At 49.0% G+C, this 25,731-nt stretch overlaps 1 protein-coding gene across 5 annotated transcripts in view; it reads right to left on the reverse strand.

Annotated features, from left to right (window-relative positions):
* The window catches only part of CACNB4 (calcium voltage-gated channel auxiliary subunit beta 4), a 78,706-nt gene that overhangs the window by 20,054 nt on the left and 32,921 nt on the right, over positions 1-25,731 (reverse strand). For all 5 annotated transcript variants that reach the window (XR_004752391.1, XR_004752390.1, XM_035331825.1 and 2 more), the window contains 9 exons: positions 12,742-12,861; positions 12,268-12,390; positions 10,236-10,366; positions 8,217-8,293; positions 7,827-7,846; positions 7,638-7,718; positions 5,749-5,807; positions 1,899-2,008; positions 458-609 (listed from right to left, as the gene is read on the reverse strand). Coding sequence is in view for 3 of the 5 variants with exons in the window: in XM_035331825.1 (XP_035187716.1) it covers positions 458-609; positions 1,899-2,008; positions 5,749-5,807; positions 7,638-7,718; positions 7,827-7,846; positions 8,217-8,293; positions 10,236-10,366; positions 12,268-12,390; positions 12,742-12,861 (873 nt within the window). In the remaining 2 variants the exon portion in view is untranslated. The remainder of the gene's footprint in view (positions 1-457; positions 610-1,898; positions 2,009-5,748; positions 5,808-7,637; positions 7,719-7,826; positions 7,847-8,216; positions 8,294-10,235; positions 10,367-12,267; positions 12,391-12,741; positions 12,862-25,731) is intronic.

Below are 25,731 nucleotides of genomic sequence, written 5' to 3' on the forward strand. Positions count from 1 at the left end.
GGCAGGCACTGAACCCATCTTTCTTTTTAAGTGGTGTCTCCAAATGAGCAAGAGAGTTCAGGAGAGGATAAAATAGGGAGCATCAACACCTGCTTCAGGGGAAATGATGACTGTAAAGTGTTGATTAGCATCTTCACAAACAATATGCCAAACGCAGTGTTAGCTAAAAAGTAAATGGCAACTTTAAAGAAAAATAGTTACATGACCAACTCCTTCCTCTCCAGGGAGAGAACAGGAGAAAAGAAGTGTATACGTGACAGATGTTAGTCATCTTTTGACGCACTTCTGGAGGCAAAAAGTGGCAGTGACAGAGCTCTAGAAGGATCTTGGAGCCTCAAGCGGTTTGTCTGTATTGCTGTTACTGCTGGAAGGGTAATGAAAAAATGCTCTCCTGCCTCCAGGAATGCCATACAGCTGTTCCAAAACTCAAACGCAGGTAATTTAACAGATACATTACCTTTGGAGAAGACACTTTAACATGGACAATAATTGGTGCTAAAGATGTCTTGATAAGTTGTGCAGGGTGATTGATAGTGTCTGCATCTAGGACAACCAGCTGTAAAGACCTCGCCAGCTCAAAGATCCTTTCAATTTCACTCTGTACTTCAGCTAGAAAAGGAAAACAAAATGGGAAAAAGCCATTCAGCCACGGCATTGCTTAGACAAAAACACCATCACCCAGTTAGCTTCATGGACTGTAAACACTCAGTATATGAGCTCCATATGTGAATTAATGTCATTGCCAGAAAATAACCTGTTACTTAAGGACTTTTTTGTTTTTAATTAATGTTACCTTGGAGACAATTTGGTTGTTTGAAAATACATACACACTACGATTAAATGCATGTCTCAATTAACACTAAATAAACTCAGGTGTATTTTCCAAACCTGCTTAGGAGACTTAAGATTATTTTTTTTTGACAGCAAGCGATGCAGTGATATTTCTTAGAAGAAATCTCTTCTTGCTTGAGAACTGCTCCACAGAGCAATGTACGTTCACAGGCCCAAGAAGATGTAGTACTCTCCCTCGCAGTTCTTCATTTTGGGGGTGCTTACTCCTGGACTAGAATGCAAACTAGAGGTGAAGAGCCCTGCCTCCTATACCTCAAGTTCAAACAGTCACCCAAAGTATCAGAGAACTAGGCTCAAGTGTCTTTTCTTCCTAAAAATATCAAAAATTACTCACCCTACCTCCTGGGATGGTGTCCCAGAGAACAGGTTATTAGTTTGTGTATACTATGCACAAATTTCCACACCTTGTTAAAGAAATAAAGATTTATCAGCACAGCATAACCCAGAAGTCATGGGGAGTGTGTAAGTAAGAAGTGTGAGAAGTAAGGGGAGAGTGGGAGGACCTATACCCTCATCTCTGCTCTCAAGTCTCAGGAAATTTAAGCTGTAGCTGTGCAGCAATAAAAATAATAATAATAATAATTTTAAAAACAGCCTGAGGGTCAGAAACAAGAACCTGCTTCCTTCCTGGCTGGACAAGGTGAAAGCTCTGCAGCACCTTGTGATGTGGAATTAAAAGCCCAGGCCTGAGAAGAGGGAGCTGTGAGGCCAACTCCCCTCTGGGAGGAAACAGCCCTGAACCCTGGCTGCCGGCCTCTACCTCACCTCTGGCTAATGTCAGTATAATTGTTATAACAGCTGTAACAGTGCTTGCTCCAGCCCAGGCATTGCCCAACGTGAGGCTAACAGAGTACACTGCTCTGTTGTCACTCCTCCGTCGGGCAAATCTTGTGTCCCATCAGAGTATGTGAAATTCAGAACTCCACATTGAAATGCTGTAGGCATGTTTGGAATTGAAGGACTGGTGACATCTTCAAGGCTGAAATCCTGTCACTTTCCTGCAGTAAGCAACCGTGTTCAGAATCGGATCTGTGTCAATGTCTCACCTAAACTGGATCTCGTGTTTGACCGCTCAATTATTGCCCTCTTGCTTGGATTATTTAGAACAGACCTCTTAGCAAGAGAAATGTCAGCCGTCACTCTGGTTATTGATATCCTGCGGGGAAGAACAGAGGACAGAACAAAAGCACAGCAGTTACATTCTCATTGTGCCGCGCGTGGTTTACAGCTGCATTTCATTCCAAAGTGCAAATACAATAAAACATCAGGCAGACATTGGTATCATGAAAGAACAACTAAAGAGAAACGCTGGGTAACTGAGCAATGGTTTCTGTTGCCTACGCTACTGTACACCTTGCGTGTGGCGCTACCCTCTCCCCATCCCAGCCCTCCCCCACCTCCCGGATGATTTTACCCCATTCCAGAAATAACACAAGTTAAAGCAAGTCTTAGGGCGTACAGAACAGCCGAGTCACAGCGCAACAGTCCTTCTCCTCCCAGATGGTTAACCTAAAGCTGACGTTGCTGGCAGGTGAGGCAGGGCCATATTCAGACATCAGAGGAGCAGACTTTGTCACGTCTGAGTCACTGAGCAGCACCGCCTGCTCCGGGAGCTTGGCCCTCCAGCACACACCCTCCTTTTCCAGACAGAGCTGTGCTAACAGGCTAAGTGAATCAGCCCAGAGTCAAACAGGAGAAAAGTTGAGCCTGTGAAGCCTTCTCCTTAACTCAAGGAAGGCGACCCTTTCCACTTTCCACTGATCTGTCAGTGAGCTGGCGAGAGACAAAGGGTGAGTGCCCTCCTGTATCCTGCGCACGGGGATTCGGGATGCGGAACAAGCCAGTTTTATGTACCTGTATCTGAGAATTTGCCTTTAAATCAGATTATAAAACAAACAACACGCAATCACTTCACGTGAAATCCAGTTAGGAGGACTGTGATGAGTCAAAGAGCCGTGAATAATGAAAACAAGCTGGAAGCGACTCGCAGCCATTCCACCCAACTTAACATGGAGTATTAGAAACAAGTCCCAAGTATTTTCCCACCTAATATATAAATAAATTTACTGCCAGAAAACGCAGTAGAAACAAAATGTATAAATGAGTTAAAAAGGAATGGAATAAATTAATGGATCACGAGGCTAAAGGTGCTAAAAGACCGCGGGGTCTGGGCCCCACCTCTGGCTCAGGAGGCTCCCACATCCCTGCTGGCATCCGTGCAGTGTAACAGAGGGCAGAGCATAAGCGCTCACCTACGGCACCTGGCCGAGTGCAGCCAGCCACAGGAAGCGTTTCATTCTCCTGAGGGAGAAGTAATCCTACGTGTCACTGCTGCTGAAAGACGTTCAGAAATAAATGTGCCTTTGCTGCATTTTGTTTATGCTGTGTGTAGCCAGGCTTGGTCTTTGCTCCAGCAACTAAAGGCGGTTAGAAAAGGAGGCTGCTAAAGGCTCTGCAGCAGCCAAGCTCCAGCAGGTTCCTTTCAGTGAGGCTGCACAACGCAGCCCTGGGGCCATTCGTTTCCTTCCCTGGCCAGAAGAGGCTGTCACAGGTACAGAAGAAGGAGCTGATCGAAGACAAGCATGCAAAGGGCGCTGCTAGTTCAGGTCGTACTGAAGCCTTTTTCCTGTGTTGGTATCAGGGACCTGCCACAAAACTGCAGCACGGAGGGAAAAAATACAAAGCAAACCAGAAGGCTAAAGGGGGAAGACCCCAAAGCCAGAAAAGCTGGTAGAAGGACCAAGAAGCAGCTGAGGCTCCAGAAAAGGAACTATCATCAGGTTTATATTTCACACTTCTGCCTGATTTGTAGCCAATATAACTAATGGCAATAAGCTTTACAAAAACTAGCTCACTCCAGGCAGGCTGTCTCCCTTTGCCTCTCGGTGCAGACCAAGGGCACAGTGGGGCAAAACAGAGCAGAGCAAGGCAAGGTGTGACCCTACCTCCCATCACTCGGGCAGCCTACACGGGTGTTCGGAGGGCGTTACGTTTCCTTATGCTGATCTTTGAGGCTCAGGCCTCTGCCGAGGCTACAGAAATATACCTCATAAAGGGTATATTCCCAGCAATCCCGTCCTGGCAACTTGAGATCACTTACCGCCTCCAGTTGCCATGGTTTCCTACCACAAACAATGATTTCCAGTTCCCGTGGGACGTGCAGAGCTGGCAGACGCATGCCAACAGCTGGAAGGGAGCATACGCCACGGTTCCCTACCTACCCCTAACACAAACGTGCACCACAGCTCCTGCAGTGAACTGCAGCAAAAACAGCTCGGTTGTACCGCTCCGGAGCAGGGAGAGGACGTGCCGACAGGGTGCAGGAACAGCTCAGATCCACGACAAGTTTAACTGCAGGATGCCACGTCCCATGCTTCATCTGTCAGGTTTCAAATCAATCACTACATTTGTAGGATCTGCTAAAATCACTGGAGTCAAGTGATTAATAAAGCAGAGGAGACGCGTTATTTTGCAGAGGTTGTCACTAAAGGTTTTGTTGAAGCTGATCACCGGTTAGTTCAGCATCGTCACCTCCCTGCACCCCAAATCTACCCTGACCACAAATCCTACTCCACCTTCTCTAAGCTGACACTTACTTCCATCATCTTAGTGCCAATGCTTTAGTTATTTACAACCTGACTTACTGTCGTACCCAGCCGGCACAGAACGAGCTCCTCGTTACGTGGTTAGCATGTAGTGAACAAACTGGGAGGAAGGAAGGGCAGAACACCCCGAAGATGCAGCAGATATCTACGACTACTGATGGGTTCCTTCCAGGGGCAATGAGAGACGCCCATGACCAAGCCTCCCTTCCTAACAAGGAAATCCAAATATTTATACTCCTCATCACAGCTCTTCGGGAAATTCTTGCTCCAGCTGAACAAGATGAACCCTCCTTGCAATTTTGGAAGTTCTAACACACTTTTTTCCTGTATTTTAACTCTCAGCAAACTTCTTGGCAATTTCTGACCACTAAGAATATTCAAGAGTTGATTTTCCTTAGGTGCTGGTCCAAAGCACCATTACCGGACCCTGTTGAAACGTGCTTCCTTCTGATACTTATTTCAGGGCTTATGATGAGTTTTATTTAGAGATCATCCTGCTGTACGGGAACCTGGAACTTTACAGAAGGAGCTGGACTGAACTTAGCCCATATGGAGCAACTTCAAGATAAATCAAGAGGACCTTGATTTGGTGTTTGCACATTTCAGCACCTGGCTGAGCTGATCCAGCAGCACACACATGCTGTATCCAGTGGTTAAGAAGTTTTCAAGCATCCAAAGAACCATGAATAACTGCACTTTTACGTGCAGCCAGGTGGGCTTTCTCAGCTGCTCCATGACATCCATGAGAAGAACTGCACAGCTCTTCGAAACAGAAGCAACCCAGGGGCTCAGCACAGCCGTGACCGGGGAGCTGTGGGGGGAAAATGGCCAGGAGCTGGGCTCTGCTGAAAGCGTTTTTAACCAGGTGGCACCGTTCTTTCCTGCTCGTGGTTGTACAAGGGCACAGCCTGCTTCCCAGGGCAGCTCTGAAAACCCAAGGCAGGTAATGCCATCTTTAAAGTGATTTTGGCACTCTTTCCATGTCCCCCAGTCACCTTTCATCTAGGTTTCTCCTGTGACTTCAGTCTGACAAGATACAGAGGCAAAACTATTCACTTAAACGCGTGAAATCCTACTACAGACAGCAAATATTGCTACAGACAGCAGATACTGACACATGCACTTCTGGCAATACACTAGCTGCTCTCCACCCCAAAGCTGGCTGCGTGTCGGTGTTGATACAAAGCTGGTAAATCAGTTCTGAACATGCATCAGGCTTCTTACATTTAAAAAAATCACTAAAACATTAGTAACACAGGGAACAAAGCAAGGAAAGGACAGTGTTTCTCACCTCCCATCAAACCTGTGCTTCAGGAAGTCAAAGAGAGCTTTCTGCATCATGTCAGTCACCTTGCAGAGGTGAGGAAAATTGAACAGGGAGGATTGACAGGGAGAAAAAGAAGTCAAAAGCAAGAAGAGAAGTGAGTAAAAGGTACGGATACTGCCAACAATCAATACCTTTTATAGGTAGCAATCATTTAATTACCCTGCTCTCGGCAGCAAGCATTGTAATAAATACCTGCAGGTTTCCTGACTCGCTCTCCAAAACGCAGCCTGGAGGATGTGAGAACTGTCACCCTGCTCCTGCCTTCATCTGCACGTTTGCTCTTACCACCTTGCAGAGCAGGACCCTTCCCAACAGGCTTCAGCTTATGTCAGAAGCTTATGGGACTTTTCAGGTCCAAGAGATCATTTGTTTTTGTTTTGTTTTGTTTTCCCTCCAGTAATGTTACTAGAACCGGCTTAAGATTTCAGGTACAAGATCTATCGTGTTGGATGACTGCTCTAAGAGAAGAGCAAAACTACTCTCAGAGAGGCCTACAAGCAGGAAAAAAGTGATGTTTCCATTCCTGTACATGGGAAGCACCTGAGAGATGCTCAGCCCCAACAGCAGATGTCACCTCCTTTCCTGCCTGGGCTCCCTGCCCCTTCCAGTACAACTGTGACTGACACCCATTAGCTGCTAGTACTTCAGCAAGCCCCCAGGCCTCTGGCAGTTTAATTCCACCAGGTTACCTTTCACAGTAGTTCTTACAGAATTTAGTCGGAAGAAGAAAAAAAATAGTGGAAAGAACTTTCCCATACAGGCTGCAGAGGAAGCACAATGTGTTCCTGCTACGTAGAACAAAATTTGAAACAAATGAATACCCTGACTGCGTTACCCTTTACACACCTTCAGATGTTCAAGATGCCATGTTTGCTATTGTTTAGTATTATTTTCTTACACATAGAGGGGAAATGCATTTGTAGAGAGGTATGTTTTTAACCAACAGTCTCTCCCCCTCCAGACTGAGAGTGCCTAGGCAAATTAACCTGTGGTGCAGCACCATAAAAATCAATGCATGACAGTTACTCCTGTCAAGAAATGTCGCCGCAAAATTAAAAGGCAGATAGTAGAAAATGAAGTACCTAATTCCTGTCTCTAATCTACACTTTAAATCATTCTTACAAAAAAAATGATGTAAGAACACTGCGTTATGCTAACAATAGTGCCATGCTGCCATCTTCATAAAAGAGCCATTCCGATGCTTAATAATATCCTATAAAGTACTAACAACGTTAATTAAACTAAATGAAGTGTAGCTTTGATTTTATGTTCATGTTCATTTAGATCCTAATTCAGCAAAACACTTAACAGATGGATAAGTTCACCAAAATGCCCTGCTAAAAGCCTATGTTCATTTAGCAAGTGTTAAATGCTATTTTGAATCTGCAGCTACCTTGAAAAATGGGTCTCCTGCTTATCGGTACCTGTTATCTATCTTACCTACTCCCAAGCAGAAGAGAGGCAAGTAATTTACAAGGGCTAAAGGTTTCCGTACGTCTTTATTTCAATATTCTAATAATCTTGAAAAAATAAACCTCACGAAAACATGCTGAAACGATAATCAGTTTCAGGTGCTGCAGAGCAAGTATGGATATGCTACGGCAGTCCGGCTGTTTTGTTTGCCACCGCCGAGTTTCATGGGAAGACAAAGTTTTCATAAAAGAAAAAAGAACAGTAACCTCCCAGGGGAACTTCAAAATTTTGGCTAACTGAATGCCAAGCACATGTTAGTTCGACTAAAATCGTGTATGTATATGGAAGCCTAGTTAGTTAATTGGACAACACAGCAAACGCACTAAGGCAAGCGATGGACAAGCAAGTATTCACGAGGTGCAAACCCCTGGAATACATACCTCGTAACCTTTCAGTGACGGACCCACTAAGACGACAGGCCGCATTGATGGGACTACGTCATACGGGGGAACGTGTTCTGTCTAGAAGAAGAAAGCAGCCCTTTAGATGGTTAACCAAACCAGATGAAAATTCTGGGAATTATGTAGTAGGAATAAATTAAACAAAATGAAAACAAAAGTATTACTTACCACTTTCTGCTTCTGTTTTGCTAGAAGACCAAATAAAGAACTTGGTTAAAACACGCTGTGCATAACAACTTGCAAACAAAAATCCCTTTCTCAGTGCACTTTTTATTTCCCTCAATGTGCCTTGCTCTTCATCAGCTCTATTGAAATCGGTCACTCATGCCGTTCTGGGGGGAGCTGCCCCTTTTCCTGAGATTTCTTTTTTTTCCAGTCCCTTAGCAACTACTGTATGTCTAGAAATAGATGTCTTTCTCCACCTCCGCATGCAAGCACTTTTCAGTAGAACATCTTAATAAGTCAGCAAAGAGGGAAAACATGCACTTTTCATATATGATTTTTAAAATAGAAGTATTAGAAATAGCAAGAGTTTCCTTAAATAAAATTCTGCCTTACCCGTGGAAGTGGGCGTGGCTCGAAATGTGCCAGAAACCATTTCTCCAAGACTTGAAGAAGAATTTCCACTTGATTTCCTGTGGTAGCAGAAAAAGCCCCATTAGCACCAGGCATCCAGAGACGTGAACTTGTGAGGTTAGAGGCAGCAGCTAAGAAAACTGCCCCCTGAGAAACTACACGGTAAACAAGAGAGAGTCTTCACGCCTACTCACGCTGTCAGAAAGCTTCCTCTGGAGGGAGCGGTGAAGGCAAGGGCACGGAGAAAGTGAAGAACCTGTAACTGAGCAGCCCTCTGCGTCCAGAAGAGCTGCGTGCAGGCTGTGAGGGGAGAGCAGGTCCCACTGCTTACTGAGCAAAGCTCTCAGGAAAGCTCAAGACAGCCACAGGAGGGCTGCTGAAGCAACCTAATGACTGCACGTGGCACCATGGCTCAGTACAACCAGCAAGTCCTCAGCAAAGTAGTTAGTATTTTGTGTTTCATGCACCCTGACCAGCAAGGGGATACTAGTCCCAGCAAGGGTTCTGTGCTTGCTTTCCTGCCACGTGCTCTCTGAAGTAGGGATCCTTCACCCCTGTAAGCTTGGCAAATCCTTTGCACACATATCCTAGACACTGCTGCAACACTGATGATAAAGCAAATGATCACTAACGATAGTTACCGTGCTTCAAGACTCTAGAAACCCTCTTTAATAGGTAACTTTTTACTGCCTTGTTCAGGCAAAACCAGAATTCTTCATCACAGAGAGCCTTAATTAGCACATGTAGTCACAGCTTTTAAAGAGATCTTAAGGTACAGATACCGTATGGCCACAGCTAATGAAGGTGCTCAAAGATAAATGATCTCACCATCTTTCATTACAATCCTCTTTTACAATGTTTCTCCTTCTTTATACCTTGATTTTATTCCCAAATCTCATAGATGAGATTAGACAAAATATTTGCAGGAATTGGAGATTTGGTGGAGTCATGCCCGTTCCCACGAGCAGAGCATCCTTCTGCTAATACGCCATATACCAAACAGGACTAAATACCCTCAGCTTGATAGCCCTCTTTCCCTGAGATACACTGGCTTTCTCTGAAGCTATTTCAGAAATTGTAAAAGCAACTTGAAAAAAAGCACAGTTAATGCTGCTCGATCATTCTAAAAATACTTCCCCAGATGGTTTATACTTGAAATGATTTCTGACCTTCATTAAGCGTATTAACTCCCTGACAGTGCTAGACAGGCTAAAAACTGAGCTCCTCTTACTGCTCTCCACTAGGTCTAGGTTCAAGTGGCTCACCTTTCTGTACCCTGCAGTACTACAGTTTTTGTTCTCCTTGTTGTCCGCATGAATATCTACATTTTCAATTAGTGGGAATATATGCTGGTAGCAAAACAATGATTTTTTTAAAAAGTGTTTTGTGTATTCAGCCTATAGAAGAGAGAGTCTTCAATGTCCTAACTGAGAGTAGGAGAAATCAGTTGTACTTCCTAGACCTGTGAGCAAGATTGTATTTTTCCAGGGATTTGCTATCTCCAGGTTTAGCAGTGTGGAGACACAGAAGGGTCAGGCTGGAAGATGAAGAGGAAGGAAGCTGAAGGCCAGAATCATCTCTCTGCTGTTTGAAAAGTCTGGTTCTGGCCAAAATGGAGGGAAAAAAAGAAAAAAGAAAAAAACAAAAACCCACAACCTTGAGAATACACGAGTTGGGATAAAAAGCTGCCAGCCTTTGAGCAGCAACGGCTTGACTTAAATGCCCGGGGACATAAAACTCTCTAGCCCTTCCGAAATGTCTGTTGTTACCACTCCTACTGTTTAATTTATCTTTTTCTAAAGCCAATACGATTTTTTCCTCGTTTTTCATAGTCAGCTTCTAACACGCCTGTTCTCTGCAAACTGGTATTTTCATTTGGAATCCCAAATCAAACACTCACTCGGATACACTGCAATAAAAAAGAATCAAGTGACCTTTGAAAAATACTGTCCGGTGTCAGAAACAATTCTAAATTATTTTAAAAGGTTACAGCATTCTTACCCTCCATGGAAACGTCCTCTCTTCTGCTCCTGCTGAATGCGGATATTCTCCAGTCTAAGCGGGCTTGGAATAAAGCCAATCTCACAGCCCTCCTTAACCAGCCTTCCTATCCACCAGTCGTTATTGTATTTCTGGAACACAGAAAGGTTACTGGCTTCAGATCGAACGCTTCATGTCCAAAACTCCCTCATTTTGTTATCCACAATTCTTAACTCCACACTGAAGGCTCAATACTGGACAATCTGCACAGTTCAAATGAAGTTAAAAGGTGCTGGGCAGTGCCTGGAAGGCTGATACCTACAGCTAGAGAGTGGAAAGCCGTGTTATCGGTGGCAGCACTTGCTTATCTTTTAACTGCCCCAACACATTCTGCTGTGACTTCTCCTCTGATGCCACGAACTAAGGTGCTGAGCGTGATGAAGATTTAACGAGCGTGTGACATTTTGGGTGAACAGATTCAAACCAGGCTGGATGGGGGTTTGGGCAACTTTTTGGGCAACCCTTCTTTTATTAGCAGGACGTGGACTACTGAGCATTGCCCCTAGAGATGAGGTTGGAATCAGGGTTATGCTGAGAACACCTGAACAACGGAAGCGACAAGGATGCAGTAAGGAAAGCAGGGCTGTGTGTAGCAGGTCATTACCTCCCATATGCTATTCTCTGCCTCCAGCGTGTGGGAGGACTACAGCTCCCTCCTATTGGTTGCCATGCCCATGATTTCTTCTGCATTGTCAGTAACTGTTGCACACAACGCATAGTCTTGTAGGAGACAGATGAGACATACAGGACATATCCTCAACATAGCAACTCAGCAGTTACTGCTGATGTTTCGTCTTGGCAGCATGGCGACCTTACTTCTACCTAGTTTAGTGTCGTTCTAAGATCTGGAACCGTGTTTATTCTAGTCCAAGTGATCTCTGCCTAAACGAGGGCAGCTGTTTGCTTCCAGCTCTGAGCGCTAGCAAAGGCAGTTTCCCTGGTGGGAAGCAGGTTTAGAAGGTGGGCAGCTCAGGTGTGGTGCTAGACAGGACAGAGCACATCCCTGGGGAACAAGGAGGAGGAAAACCAATTCTACACACACACAGAGGCAGATTGAGATTTCACAGTGCCCCACTTCCTCAACAGGGGGTTAAGCATCACTCCACACAAATCTATCTATATATAAAACAGCCCAGAACTAAACTAAACAAAAAATAAAATAAAAAATCTAAAAAAGAATAACAAGCTTCCATCTGTTTCCAGCAAACAGAGAAAATGGAACATGCAAATCAACTGCCTCTCCTGTGTCCTTCTCAGGGAGAAAGAATTTAAAGCCAACCCCTCTGCTCTAGCACCAATCTCTGTCTCTAGAGATGAAGAAGTAGGTGTTTTCCTCTTAAATAGGCTCAGTCTCGGGGAGATCAGTGCTTTGAAGCAATGATGGGCTAACGTTCAAAGAAAGAGACAAATTAGTACTGAACACCCTCAAACAGACCCGCAGAATGCAGAGATAAAGAAATGTTTCTGCAAGCCTATGTGCAAATCTACAAAACAACAGGGGGTTATGCAAATTTTGAGGGTTCGCTTCAGATTAATAATTGCAGAAAATATGCTCAACATGCAATAAAATGTATTCTTCTCTACTACGGCCATATTCAGGGCCTCTTTATTCCCGTTCCTTTCTCCTTATTTTTGTACATTTTTGTCCTGCAGCCTCTTCCAGATTTGCCTTTCTTCTTGCATTATTCTAAGTCTCATCTCTCTTGCAAGCCTCTCTGGTGCTTTATGAAGACCGGGTGCAAACTGCTGCTACTCCCTCTCTTGATGGACAGACTCCCTTTTTATTGCATAATCTCAGATCACAAACTGGATTTGATTGACAAGAGTCTGAATCTACCATGTTGAAGGGGATTTAAAATACAGCAAGATTCTGTTTCCTTCCTGTGACATGAAAATGCAACTGGAAATCAGTAACATCAAGCTTCAAAAAGTGCAAGATAAGCACCCCAGGGTGCTGGGACTCTGGAAAGGATGAACTACCTCTTGTTTTTACCTCTTTAATGTGTAGGAAGTCCTTGGCATCAAAAGAGATGGCAGTGCTTGGGACAGGAACATCTTCGTCCAGAGCACCGCAGTAACTCACGTTAGTCTTAACAGCAAATGCTACTGGCTTGGACTACAAACAGAAACAGACATCACAAACAGCGGAAACTTTCTGAACCAAGCATTCGTTTGTTGTATTGAATAACCAGAACTCTAGCACGGGGTATTTGCCAAACACATCAAAATCCAGACCTCATAATTTCAGGCAAGCCAACAGAGTTCAGCTCACTAAGAAAGATCCCCCCTTATACAAGAGCACTTACAGAGTACTTCCCCCAAATCTTGTTTGCAGGTAATTTCACGTGATTGACAATCTACTTCCAAAGATACCATCCTGGTTATAAAACAGCAGTGTGAATTTTAACACCAGGCAAAGGTTAAGTGCCACATAACCCAGCTGTAATAGAAGTTTACAAGACTGCACCTTGGCCCTTTCAAGTTGTATAGCTGCTTGCTGTTCTCTTTCCTGGCGGATTGCTTCCCTATCTTCTTCCAAAGACACATCAGAGTCTGAGGGTCTGCTTGTGTACGAATCTGCTGAGCCCTGAAAAGAAAAACACATCACTAAGAAAACACGTGTAAGAAACAGGAACACCCTCCCCAGTCAGGTACATGAAATACTTTGAAAACAGTTGTTTCATCATACCACTGCGTGGGTTTTACTTTTTGTTTCTGCAGAATTTAGCAGAGAAATAAAACGGCTTTACCTTAGCCAAAGACAAACCCCCAAGAAAAGCCTCTCTCCCCACTCTCAAAGACCCCCTTCACTCCCTCACTGGGTCACATCCAGCTCAGCTGCAGGCACGGTACAACAATCTTCATAAGGCTTAAATCCTGTTTGTCAGCCTCAGACTGGAGGGGCTAGGTCACATCAAACGCAACCCAGGCGCTATAAAGCTCGTGGAGCCGCCCCTCCCTGCACACCCAGCACCGCTGTGCCAGCACCTCCTGCTGCGCGCTGCACTCACACGAAGCTCTGCTCTCTGCTCAGGAGCAAAAAATGGCAAAACCTCGTTATTAAAAGCTACTTGATGGGGCAACTCAAAAGCTAAGCGGTGACATGAATAAATCCGGCACGTACGAGCAGCAGCAGCGTGGAGCTGCTCACAGGGGGTACGTAAGGCATGGCCATGGCTACACCTCTTCCCTGGACAGCCCTCGGGGCGCGTGGCAGCAGGGGAAGTTTGCAGAGCCTCCTCTCTTCCTATCACAAAGCAACCCGACCCGTGTCCTACATCTGATCAGGCTGACACAGAGCCAACTGCTAGACAGGGCTTTACTCTCGCAGAATGATGAACCTGAATCCCAATCCCCTCTCCCCAAAACCTCACACACGCTCTTGACCCAGGAGCCTGGCAAGACGAGGGCCTGAACCCAGACTTCACAGAACACCACTGATGGAGGTGTGCGGGACGGTGCTCGTACAACGGTGAAGTGTACTTTCAGTGGAGGAGTACGCTCCTCCCGACATCTCCAAATCCTAGAGCCCAGGTCGCACTCACAAGAGCCACTGTACAGCATCGTGTCTTTCTAATGTGTTTTTTGCTTCTTAAATCACTTTATGTCCTGCAGCACCGGGACACATATTCTCTATAATCTGCCACAGAAGTCAAGCTCTCCGTGTACACCAACAATTTTCCCCCTTATTGGAGAGAGGTTGCGAGAGAGAGAGGTTGGAGAAGAGGTCTTATTGGAGAGAGGTTGCAAAGCGAGCCAGCTCCCACGGCCGGGCAGCAGGACACCCCGACTCGCCTCCTTCTCAGCAACCGCGGGGGATCCTGATATAAAACAGGAGCCTAAATCCGCCTGGCCAAATACTCCAGACCTAAAAATACAGCCGCCCTCCGTGCGGGAGCCTGCATTGTTCAAAGCAATTAGAGCAAGAGGAACACCAGAGGAGTGGCGACGGGAGAGCACCACGACACGCGAGCAGCCCATCGTTTCCTGCCGAGTGAACGCTGCGAGGAGGCACGGTGCTGCATGGCTGCTGTCACCGCTTCTCTTACTGCGGACAACGAGGCTTCAGCAGCAGCAGGAAGAAGGAAAAGCAACGGCAGTGTCCAAATAATGACTGAAAAGGCGCAGCAGGAGCTCAGCACACACTGGCGTGTCCATGGCCTGAGGCCAAGCCATCAGCGCTGTCATCGTGATGAGCAGGCGCTGCTCCTCTGCCACGTGTCCCTGCCCCAGTCCCTTCCCCGTTACCTTGCCACATGCCAAAGGCGGATGGAGCAGGGCCAGGCGGGAGAGAGATCAGTGCCAGGAGCACAGCTGGGCTGCGGGAGGTGCCTGCGAGCGGGGACACGGTGACCAGATGTGCACCAGCGTACACCTACGCATCTGCTCGGTCCTCTGCCTGGGCTAAGTGCAGGGCCGCAGAGGAAGTCAGTGGAAATAACAGCGTGATGCACAGCTTCCCACTCTGGTTTTCAGGGGTTTCTGTCTGAGCACTGACCTACTTTACGCTGTCAGAAGCGAGGAGCCTTATCCCAAGCAGCTGACGCCGCGAGGCTTCCCCGCGCTGCTCCCCAGCGCCGACGGCTGCGGGCACGGTGGCTGACACGGGGCGGCACGACCCCTGTTCCTGCAGGTCACACCGAGCACCACGGGGCTCATCTGCAGGGCACAGCCCTGGGACCGTGCCTCCCGGGACGGGGAGCCGCAGGATGCTGCGGAAACAAGGCGCGGGTTTGCAAATGGTGGTGAGATGGACGAAAAAGCAGCCCGAGGCGAGCACCGAGGCACAGGCCCAGGAACGTGAGTGCCACGGTTGGTTAAGGCAGGGGACCAAGAGCACGGTTCTCTTCGCCACCAAGACCAAGGCTCCTTCACCACTGCAAGTCCCCCCTGACTCCATGGGCACCCCCGAGCGCTGTGCTCCGCTCCAGCCCCACGGGGCTCCTGCCAGACCCCGACTGACAGAATGGGGCTCAGAGTGGGTCTAAGGGGAACGGCCCAGCTTCTGGCTGCTTTTAAGACGCTGCACAGAAAAAAAGGAGCACTGCTGATATTTGGCTGTTGGTTTTCTCTACAGTTTTTGATTGAGGATCGGAATATTGACAGATTATCTCGTGCAAGAAGCCGACATGAAGACTCACAGCTGTACAGCACCAGAGCAACGAAGCTCTGGAGCGACAGCCCAGATGTGCAGCCACAGGCACGACAGCACTACCTGCTACGACGCATCCGTTCTCCTACACCACCTGGCTGCCTGACCCACAGGATGGAAACCAAGTTATGATGGCAGTCTGCAGGGAAACGAGAGAAGCACAAGGAGGAGAAAAGGCATTCCTTGTCTTTTTCTGCACACCAGAACTTTATCAAACAGACCCCTTCACTTCTTCGCATTGCTTACAGCGGCAGGCTGATACCTGGGGGCACACTGCGTACACCCCCAGTTTCACATTCACCCCAATACTGGGGTCAGACCATCACGCTGCTGCGCTGCCTCAGCCTCACAGCCCCGGGAGATGCAGCAACTTTGTGAAGCAGGAGAACGCACAAGGACAAGGGCCCACCAGCTCTGACAGTTTGAAGGACACAGGCTGTGCTAGGTAACGCTGTTATCCAAGGCAACGCAAGGTTTGTTTCGTATTTCACAGCCATTGGGCTGCTGGGAGTTCATTTCTCTTGCGATTTATCATTTATTTTCTCCCTCATTCATTTCCCTCTCCCATCAATCAGCGTAACTCAGCTTTGATACAAACACTGAGGTTTGAAGCAATCCCCAAAATGGGAGGGACAAAGCGTACTTTGGCCAAAGCAGAAAGAACAGCGGGTCTGCTTATCCAGCACCGACAAAACAAGGGCAGAGGAGCAGTCAGTGCTCCTGCCCGCTGCCGGCTCTGCTGCAGGACACGGGTCGAGCTGGCTGCGGGGCTGGGAAGGGCAAACCCACGGTGGTTTCAGGCCCCAGGCTGCCTGGAGGAAAACACACCCTGCTCCTGGAGCAGCCAGCCAGGTCCTCTCCCTGAAGGAAAGGGTAGAAGAAAACGTCAACTTTTAGCTGGTACGGCCTCAGAAGGTAAAAGAAGACTTCAGAGAGGCTGCAAATAATTTCTTCCAAGCGCCAGAAATCTACAGACCCGAACTGCTCTCTAAGCAGCCGTAACGCGTGACGCTCTGTCATACAGCTCGTGCAATTAAGGCGGCAATCCATTAGAGGCTCCAATAAGCCAGATGACAGGCAGTCTCTTTTGAAAAGATTTAGGGTGCTCCAGGAAGCATTGCTGAAACCGAACTGCGATCAGAGAGAAAGCTTCTGCCTTCCCCGTGAACACGAGGGCAGCGCTCGCCACCTGCAGGCACCGGGCACGTCTCTGCCCAGGAGCACTCGTGGCAGTCCCCGTGCTCGAGGCCCCGTGCTCCCTGACCGGGAGCGAACGGACACTGCAGTCACTTGGGGACCGAAGACATTTTTCTTCTAACCAGACGTATGGCTGTAAGTTTTTGGAAGCCATGCATTGTTAGCTCTTGATTCTATTCATGCAATAGAGGAAAGAAGCCAAAGATCTGCTCCCCCTCTATTTCCTATCCGGAGGGTGCACACGAATGCAGCGCACAGGGCAGCTTCTCCTACCTGCCAGGAACTTCTCGGCTGGGAACGTTCATTCTTTTTCATTCTAACAGGCTGAGCAGAAGTTGGGTAGCTGAGAAAACAAAGTATTCCAAGGCAAGAAATGGTACAAACCAAAACCACAACCCTTTAAATGCCATCGGGTACTGCCACTGCCCGCAGTTGGTGCTCACCTGGTCCTGGCACTCAGAGCAGGCAGCCAAATGTAATTACCGGCAGGTGATGTAATTAAGAGGCAAAAGCAAAGCTGTGGGTATCTGTTCCTTTGGCAGGAGGATGCTGTGCATGGCAGAGAGCCTGGGGCCAGGCAATCTGCGGGCTGCAGGACTCTCCCAGCACGGCCGAGGCCCCATCGTCAGCACCGGGGTACGGGACAAGCACGGGAAAGCACCGACGGCTGCTGCACCCTGCAGAGGCTTCGGTGCCCTGCGACAGGTCCCAGGGAGCCACCACAAGCCCAGGGAGTGCACCTGGGCAGGACAAGGTTCAGCTCCCAGCCAAACCATTTTCTCGCTGAACAACCACCGCACGAGCCAGCTGCATAGCCATTCTGCATCGGGCTGGGATTTCAGAATGAAATGCTCGGTAATTAGTTCCTTCTATATGTTTGGTAAATTTATTTAAGACAACTCATTAGGTGTCTCAGCAATTTGGAAATTACTAGGTAGTTAGAACATGTTGCTTCTTCGTGAATACTAATTATTAGAAAATAGGGCAACTGTTCTGCTATTTCTTTCCACGATCTCTTTTCCTGAATTTGAGATCTTGCAGTCACATCTCCTTTTTCGAGCAGCCCTCAGCTCAGCACAGATTGTGTTTTTACATCTAAAAACACTGGTAAAAAAATAAGAAAGAAGCACTAGTAATAAATACACTTACTGCCAAAGCGCTGGGATCTTCAAATGAGCATTCACGGCACGCCCGACTGCCTCACGTGTACGACAGCACGCATTCACCTGCTGGTACCTGCAGGAGTTCACAGCTTCAGGACCCACGGGGACCACGGGGACGCCCAGGCTGAGGCTGTCCTGGGACGCTGGAGGAGCCCCGGTGCTGCGGGCCTTCAGCTCCGCGGCCCTGCCTGGCACGGAGCCCCGAGGAGAGGAGCTCCGCGTGCCCTGCGGCCTCGCCAGCATCACCTTCTGGCGATGGGAGGCTGCCAGGACTGAAACATCTGCCTACGGCATCCCCCGACGCGCAAAATGACAGACGTGACTACCCCGTAGTCTTTTTCCAGCCCTCCAAAGGAACCCTTTCCATTTGATTGTTTTTTGACCTAAAAGACCCTAAATCCAAGCAAACTGAACAATGAGGATTAAAGCCAGAGAGATGGCGGAAGGCTCGGATCGCTCTTCTCTAAAATCGCTCTGCACCACCAAGTTCGAGCAGTACACCAACTTTTCAAATGCCTTTTTTGCTGTTCAAGCCATGAAAGAGCTCGTGGCTGTCTGGGAATGCTCTGATCTGCTCGTGGTTAGAGGCACGACTGAATGCAGAGCTGAACACCTCTGCTCGGGACATCGCTTTAATCCCTGCAGCTGGGCTCTCTTTGCTGTGAAAGCTATTCAGGAGGCCCACAAGAGGGGAAAAAAAAGGTCTTTTTCCAGTGATAAAAGGCACCAAGCAAAAGCTGCAACATTTAAAAATGGGGCTTTATTTGTTTTTAATTACCATGGCTCTTGAAAGCATCGGGTGATGCTTGCAAGGCTCTGGGGAAGCTGCTCCTGGTGGGTTTTCTGACACCTGGTAAGAACACAGCAGCCAGTGAAAACGCACCTGTTATCCCCGCTGAACTCTGCTGGAAGGGTGCCCTGTGCCTGCCCCCAGCACCACGCTGCGAAGTCACAAATGTTTCTCAGCCTCGGGAACAGAAGAGACAAACATTGCCCCCAGACGCTGCCAGGTTTTTAAAGGAAACCCCTGCACCTAGCTCATTTCTACAGCAGGCACACTGCGCCGCAAGAGGCGCTTCCATAAAGCATCGTTTATAAACCGGGAGCGACGTTGCTGTCATCGTCACGCTCAAGGGTGTGTAACAGGCATAGGAGACTTCAGTTCCCCATAGCAGGAATGCTCAATACCATCAGAAAATTTAAAATATGACAAATGGGAGACAAGAAGTGACATTTTCCCCGAGACCCCACTGTCGGGAAGGTCCCGCCTGCCTTCGCCGCGTGCTTTCCCTGATCCCGCCCGTTCAGTTAAGGGCCACGCATCTTTTTAAGGAGCTCTCTGATTACAGCGTCCCCATTTCCTTCTAGCGTGGTATCACCACTTCCCACACCATCAGGCTCCAAACAACCAAAATAGCCCCGAATATTCCTTCCTGCTTTCCAAACAGGGGCGGTTTAGAACAGGCTGAGCTGCCTGAGGACGTCACCAGACTGATTTAGCAAGAGCACGCGTAGAAACAGCTTTAAGCACTAATAAATCAGGCTTATGACCAGAGCATGTTACTTTTTTTAATTTCCTTTTCTGTTTTCCACTCTTTCTTTTCCCAGGACCCTTCTCCCAGCTGCTGTGATCTCCCTGCAGCAAGGACCGCGTTCTGAGGCCAGCCGCCTGCAGGATTCACAGCTATCACACGCCGCTAGGAGCCTCTTCGTACAAAGCCCTAATTTTCTAAGTACTACGCACTCCGTAAATAGCGACTCCTTTCCCAAAAAGCTTGCGGTCTGAAAGCTGAACGTGCTGAGAGCAAAACAGAAGTGAAAGGGCATCCTGCTCTCACCTCCCGAGGTAATACTGGAGCGGCACCTTACGGGACTCAATTGCTGTCATCAACCCCGGGCTCCACGGACTTGCCAGGACCTCGGGGTTATCACCGCCTGCCCTTCGCTGCCCACTGCCTGCCCGGCACTTCACAGGATGGGGCTGGAAATTCAGCACGCCCCACTGCAGCACCTCGGGGCTGTGAGCGGCCAGGAGCAGCCAGGTAGCCCGGGCACACAGGGCCTTGCCATCACTGCTGCATCAAACACAGGGAACAAAACAGTTCCCTGTGTTAATGAAGTGGCTTGGAAGAAACAAGAATTTGATACTTCTTATTGTATCTTACTAACAACGCTTCTCTGCAAGTCACTATCACATCTACAGCCTCCAGGATCTGGCAAAAGCAATGCAAGAGGCAGAGCCTGGGGTCCCGCTCTGTGCCAAAAGCCCCTTCTCTGTCAAAGTTCTCGCCTGTAATCAGTAACACGATTCTACAGGAGCAACCAGCACAACTTTAAGCACCTGGATATCGTTTTGTGCTGAAAGAGGGGGAAAATGCCTTGTCAGGAGGGAAATCTGTCAAGAACTTGACAGATCTAAACCCCTTATTTTGGCCTAAAGCTTTTGCCATTATTTTGGGATATTCTGCAGAAGAATCTGTTCAAAAAGTGCCACTGCTGCCAGAGGTTCTGCTAGCGCCCTACAAATCTGTGCTCAAATGTAACCAAAAAGGCAGGGAAGGAGCATGATGCTAGAGTGAAGTCCAAGCCTGGTCAAAGGTCTACAAAGAAAGGTTCACTGGTGGGGAACTCACAAGACCGTGCTGGCTGTTAGGTGTCTTCTGCATCAGAGGGTGGTCGTATTTACCTCCAAGGGCAGGAGAGATTGGGGATGAACATACAGAGATAGCTTCCTTTAATGTTAACGCAAATATTAACGTTTACTCCATCTGGAGCCTTAAACTGAAGCATGCAGCTGGTCACACCTGCACCCAGCCTTTGGCAGCACCCCAGAGCTCTTCCTACACTGCTGGAGCTCCGCAGTGGGCAGGGGGACGGCGGCCAGCCCTCCGGCCTTGCTTCCGATACTCTACAGCTGGGTTAAGGAGGATGGAGGGTAAAGGTTTAGGTACACTTGTAACGGAGTCTGGAGGGAAAAAAAAAAAAACACAACAGGTTTTCAAACACTTTCTCTTTGCTGCTCAGTGAAGGCACTTGACCAAAAGCCATCGCTGGAGCCTGTGCGAGACGTGCCAGGGCCAGCACTGCTCCCACCACAGGCACTCGGCCCGGCGCTGGTGGCACGCGGTGCTCGAGACATCACCGAGAGACCTCCGTGCTCCACCGCTCCCTGCGAGGCCAGGTGTCCCACGCTGCTGGCATCAAGGGGAGGCTCCTGCAGCAGGGCTGGTACCCAGCTCCACAGCAGCGCACAGCAACAAGCGCAGAGTGCCGGACTCCCCCGGGAGGCACGTTTCCCCCACCCCCTGCCCAGAAACGGGGCTGGGATTTGGGGCTGCTGTCAGCCCCTACACGCCCTGTGCCTTCCCAGGGCCGCGGGCAGGGCCTGCAGAAAAGAAGCAGGCTGCCAGCACAGACACAGCCAGGACGCAAACTGCTCCTTGGTGGCGTTTGTTTCTGCACTGCGCGAGCTGCAGCCTGTGGCCCTACCCCAGTCCCTTCAGCATCGCCGCACCGCAGCCCTCGCGGCGCTCTCCGCGCTGGAAAGGAGCTGCACAAGGCACGCTGCTGACACAAAGAGATTACTGAATTAGCAAGAGGTGCCAGATAAAGGAGAAAACCCTGCTGAGCCTAGGGAAGAGCAGCTCCCCTTCCTCCTGAAGCAGCAAACAGCAGGGTGCTGCTCAAGCAGCTCGGCCAAATCCCTCCGGCCAGAGCAGAGGGAAGAGGAGCGGCCGCTGAAGCGAGAGAGACGGAAGGAGAAGGAGCAGGCTCTGCCTCGTCCTCCTGGCAGCCTCAGCGCCGCTCGGGGGAGCCAGGCTGTGTGTCAGCAGCACCGCGGCAAGCCGGAGCTACGGCAGAGCGGGACTCGCTCTAGGAGAGAAGAGGAAAATAAAAAGGAAGAAAAAATAAAAGAGCGGCCTGTAGGATCCCCCGAGACTGCAGCACGGATCCAGGCAGGCAGGCAGCCGCTCAGGAAACCGCTGCTGGTTTTCTTCCTGAAGAGGTTTGACGGGGAAGGACGGTCAGCCTCCTGCCAGCTGCTGGGAACCAGCATTTTCTGAAGCGACGCAGCAACTGCAGTTGGGTTGGGAGGATGCAACCAAAGGCAGGAATTATTGAATAGCAGAAGAAACGAGCAGGAATCGGGACTTTGGGGCTGCGCTTCCCTGAAATGCATGAGTCCAGCTGCACTGAAACCTAGGCTCTCTTTTTTATCCCTTAGCTCAGCTCTGGTCCCGAATTCCAGAGTTAACGGGTGTATGTAATTCCTGTGGAGGCCAGGAAGGTCTGGAAATGTTTGGGTTCAGCAGATCAGGCTGAGAAGCAGGCTGTAAGGACCCAGCCGTACCTCTCCACGGATCGGCTTTCAGCAGAACAACTCTGCAGTGTTTTCCTTTATTTGCTTCACTGCTGTCGTTACTCTGAGGGTACAGCCTGAGCTTCCTCTTTCTGTAGGAGAGCAGAGCAGCCAAAGGAAGGGGAGCCTAGCTTTATTACTGGCTTTGTAAAATACTGAGTTCTGATGCCAAACAGATCTCACCAATCATTTATACATGCAATTTTTGTTAATGAAGGAAGACACAAAGTACCTGGGCTTCCTCTGAATGTATTCCCCACCTAGCAGGTACCACTTGCACGCAGAGAAAGCAACAGATCTGGCAACCAGAAGAGCTTCCCCCTGCAGACAGCAGAACCTACCAGGTTTCTGTGTCGCACCGTGCATCTGGGAAACGGATCTTCGTACCGAGCACACTGCCTATCACAGTGACAGTTGGAACCACCCCTAATGTATCACAACTGTAACTACACTGGGGCAACACCAGGACACGCTCAGCCCGATACAGTCAAAGCCTCAACATGGCTTTGGCTTGAAACATCCCAAACCAAGGGCTAGGGATCAACTAAAGGATTTTGAGCCTGGGGCCGTACACGCGAGGAGCTATTTGATGTAGGGGTCTTAGTGCAGACTGCCCTCAGCGATGGTACCAGCAAAGCCCTCAGCCTGCAGGTGTTTTTTTTTCCAGTAGGATGCAAACTCTTATTTTTTCCCCCCATCTTCCAGCCGTCCATGCTCCGGTTACTGGGAGGCCAAACACGTATTCCCATGAAGCACGGAGCTTTACATGACATCCACAGGACCAGATGCAACTCTGAAGCTGTCAGCAGAACACTTCTTCCATGCTGATGCAGTTTCATCCGGAGAGCACACGCGGCGCCAGGCTCTCCTCCTCCTTCTCAGAAAACAATAGTGCAAAATGAGAGGCTCGGAAAGAACACGAATAATAACCAAAAACCTCGAGAAAATGTCTGGGCAGAGACAGACCAAAGTGCCAGGGAGAGAGCTTCCTCTACATCGTCCCAAACCTTTCCACTCTGCCTGCCCAGCACAAGCCGATACAGCAACGGAACGAGCCAGGCGGGGCGGATCAACACCTGCAAACACAGGGAGGTTTTACTACAAAAGGTGCAAACTGGACTCAGAGCCAAGAAGCAAGCAACGTAAGATGTTCAGAAGGGAGTAGCAGAGCTAAACATTGTTAAATGTTCTTAAACATTGTCAAAGATGACAAACCTTCAGCGCAGCCGTAACTGTTGGCAGCACCATGACTAGACGTGACATCCAATGCCAACTTTCAGAGCCAAAGTCAACTTCTTAATTCAATTCAGCAAAACGACTCGTGTGAACGCACCGCCATCCATACGGTTTGTGTCTGACAGGAGGCGTTCCAGTCTGCGGCTCTTCCCCTCCCACTCGCTGCGCGTTTGGATACAGCAGGCCTAACAGAATAAAGGCAAGGATTGCTTAATGCCCTCCTGAACTGGATCCATTCGGGAGGCCAACACTAGGTACTGAACACTTCCTGCAACTCTGCTCCTGAGGGCAGCAAGGAGCGAGTAACAGAGAACTGAAGTGAGCACAGCAAAACGCAGGGAAGTTAAGGAAAATTGGTTTTTCTGATTATTTGTTTTGCATCAGTCTGTATACTGTTCATTTTCTAATGAGACTGATAAAAAGTGCTACGTTCCAATATTTCTGGTTTATGGTGTGAAAACCATAGGGCTGAAGTCTTGAGCACATTTTAACGAGGATTAGCACTACACGGCAATAAAGCTCCTTCTCGTGTCTTGTCAGAAGCGTTAAAAACGAGTCTGTTGAGCAATAACTGCTCTCTTTTTCCTCTTTTTTTAAGCAAACTGCTCCCTTTTTCCTCTTTTTTTAAGCAGACAGCTCAGCGAGCACACTGTATCACGAGTACGTACCCGCAAGGTTACTTTGCCTGAAGAACAAGAGCTCCTCCAAAACGAGGGCCTGCCATCAGCCGCGGCTCAGCACCAGTGGTACAGGCACGAGGCGACCATGGGTCCCTGCTGCCCGGTGTGCTTGTTGGACATCCCACTCCTGCCCTAGCAGGGGAAGCTGTGCTGCCTCCGGGCACGGCTGCTGTTGAGTACCACTTCAGGTTGTACCCACCTCCATGGGTGGCAGGGCACGGAGCCCTTCGGCTCTCCCCAGGGGCAGCAGAGGGGCCAAGGGCTCGTTCATGGCCACAATGGACACGGCTGTTCAAAAAATAATCCTCCAGCCTCAAAACACCAGACTCAAGAGCATCTACGGTGACACACATTAAAAGAAAATCGGACATTTGTGGTAAGTAACCCCTAATTGTGACACCACTGTACGAAGGGCAAACAGCCCCCGGGAGGAAGCTGAAGGTGTGAGCAAGCCGAGCAGCTCCAGAGCCCATTTGTGGGGAAATGGCCTGGCATGGAAAAAAACAGGAAGGGACTCGCAGGGAAAACATATTTGGTTTAAGCAGAATTGTCTCAAAATAGAAAGGCTTGGGGAGCTTTATTTGAAGTGTTAGCAGCTCGTTCAAACACGCGCTCCAGCACTTGGCGCTGCGCAGGATGATACGGAGTATTTTTTCCCCATGATTTCTTCCATGTTGCTGCAATAAATCACATCACTGCCAGGCTGCTGGAAAAGCACAACCAAATAGCTCCAGATCTGTAATTTGTACTACTCGATGTGTTTTAGGAGAAAACACAGAACAGCCCTTCTCATCCCCTTTGCAAAAATCCTCCCAGCCCTGAAGACCAAAGCAGAACCTGCGGTCCACTGCTGCTCCTCCTCAAGTAGTCCTGAGCAGCGATTAACCCCCTTTCTGACAAGGCCAGCTGTGGAAACAGAACGTGCAGAATAAAGTCCTGTGAAAGCACAAGGGCAGCCCCCCCTGGCTTCCTCCAGCTCTCCGTGCCGGGCAGAAAAGCATGGCTGATGCTGGACACGCAGGTGGTTCCCCACGGAGGAACTCTAGCTTCAGAACCAGCGCTGTGGGGCAGGCAGAAGCAGGTGGGCACACGACGGGGATCATGAGGTGATCACCTTGTGTGATCACAAAGCCATCCCCTGCTCATGCGGAGCACGTTAGGAACTGCGCCACGTTAAGGAAGGGACCCTGAGGGGAAGGGAAGGCAGAGAAAGGTACAGGAACTGGGAAGAGAAGGCCTGGCGGTTACTCTCCACGTGCTAACCGTGCTGTGCGTGGACACTTGCCCGCCTAACCCACCTGGCTGCTCCAGTCTCCTCTCATTTTTCAAGAGGTGCTCTCCCGTGTCTTGTTTCCAGAGGCGAAATCCATTCCAGTGCCCGGAACAGAGACTGGCACCAAGCAGGTCCCCAGGAAGTCACCCGGGGTGCCTTAATGGGGCAAGGCAGCTCCAGGCAAACCTTTCCTTGGTTTGCGAAGCACACAACAGAAGTTCCCTCGAAGCCAAGCACCAGAACAGCTCCGTACACGGAGGGCATCTCATCAGGAGTGACTGGCAGGCAGCGAAACTCATTTGACACACACAGGTCCGCGACATAACGTCTGAACAGAGGCAAGATGCCCACCAGAGATCGACCTCTTTGTGTTCCAGAAGCATGCCTCGCCACGGG

This window comes from Oxyura jamaicensis, chromosome 7, assembly GCF_011077185.1.
Source record: "Oxyura jamaicensis isolate SHBP4307 breed ruddy duck chromosome 7, BPBGC_Ojam_1.0, whole genome shotgun sequence".
Classification (NCBI taxonomy): Eukaryota; Metazoa; Chordata; class Aves; order Anseriformes; family Anatidae; genus Oxyura; species Oxyura jamaicensis.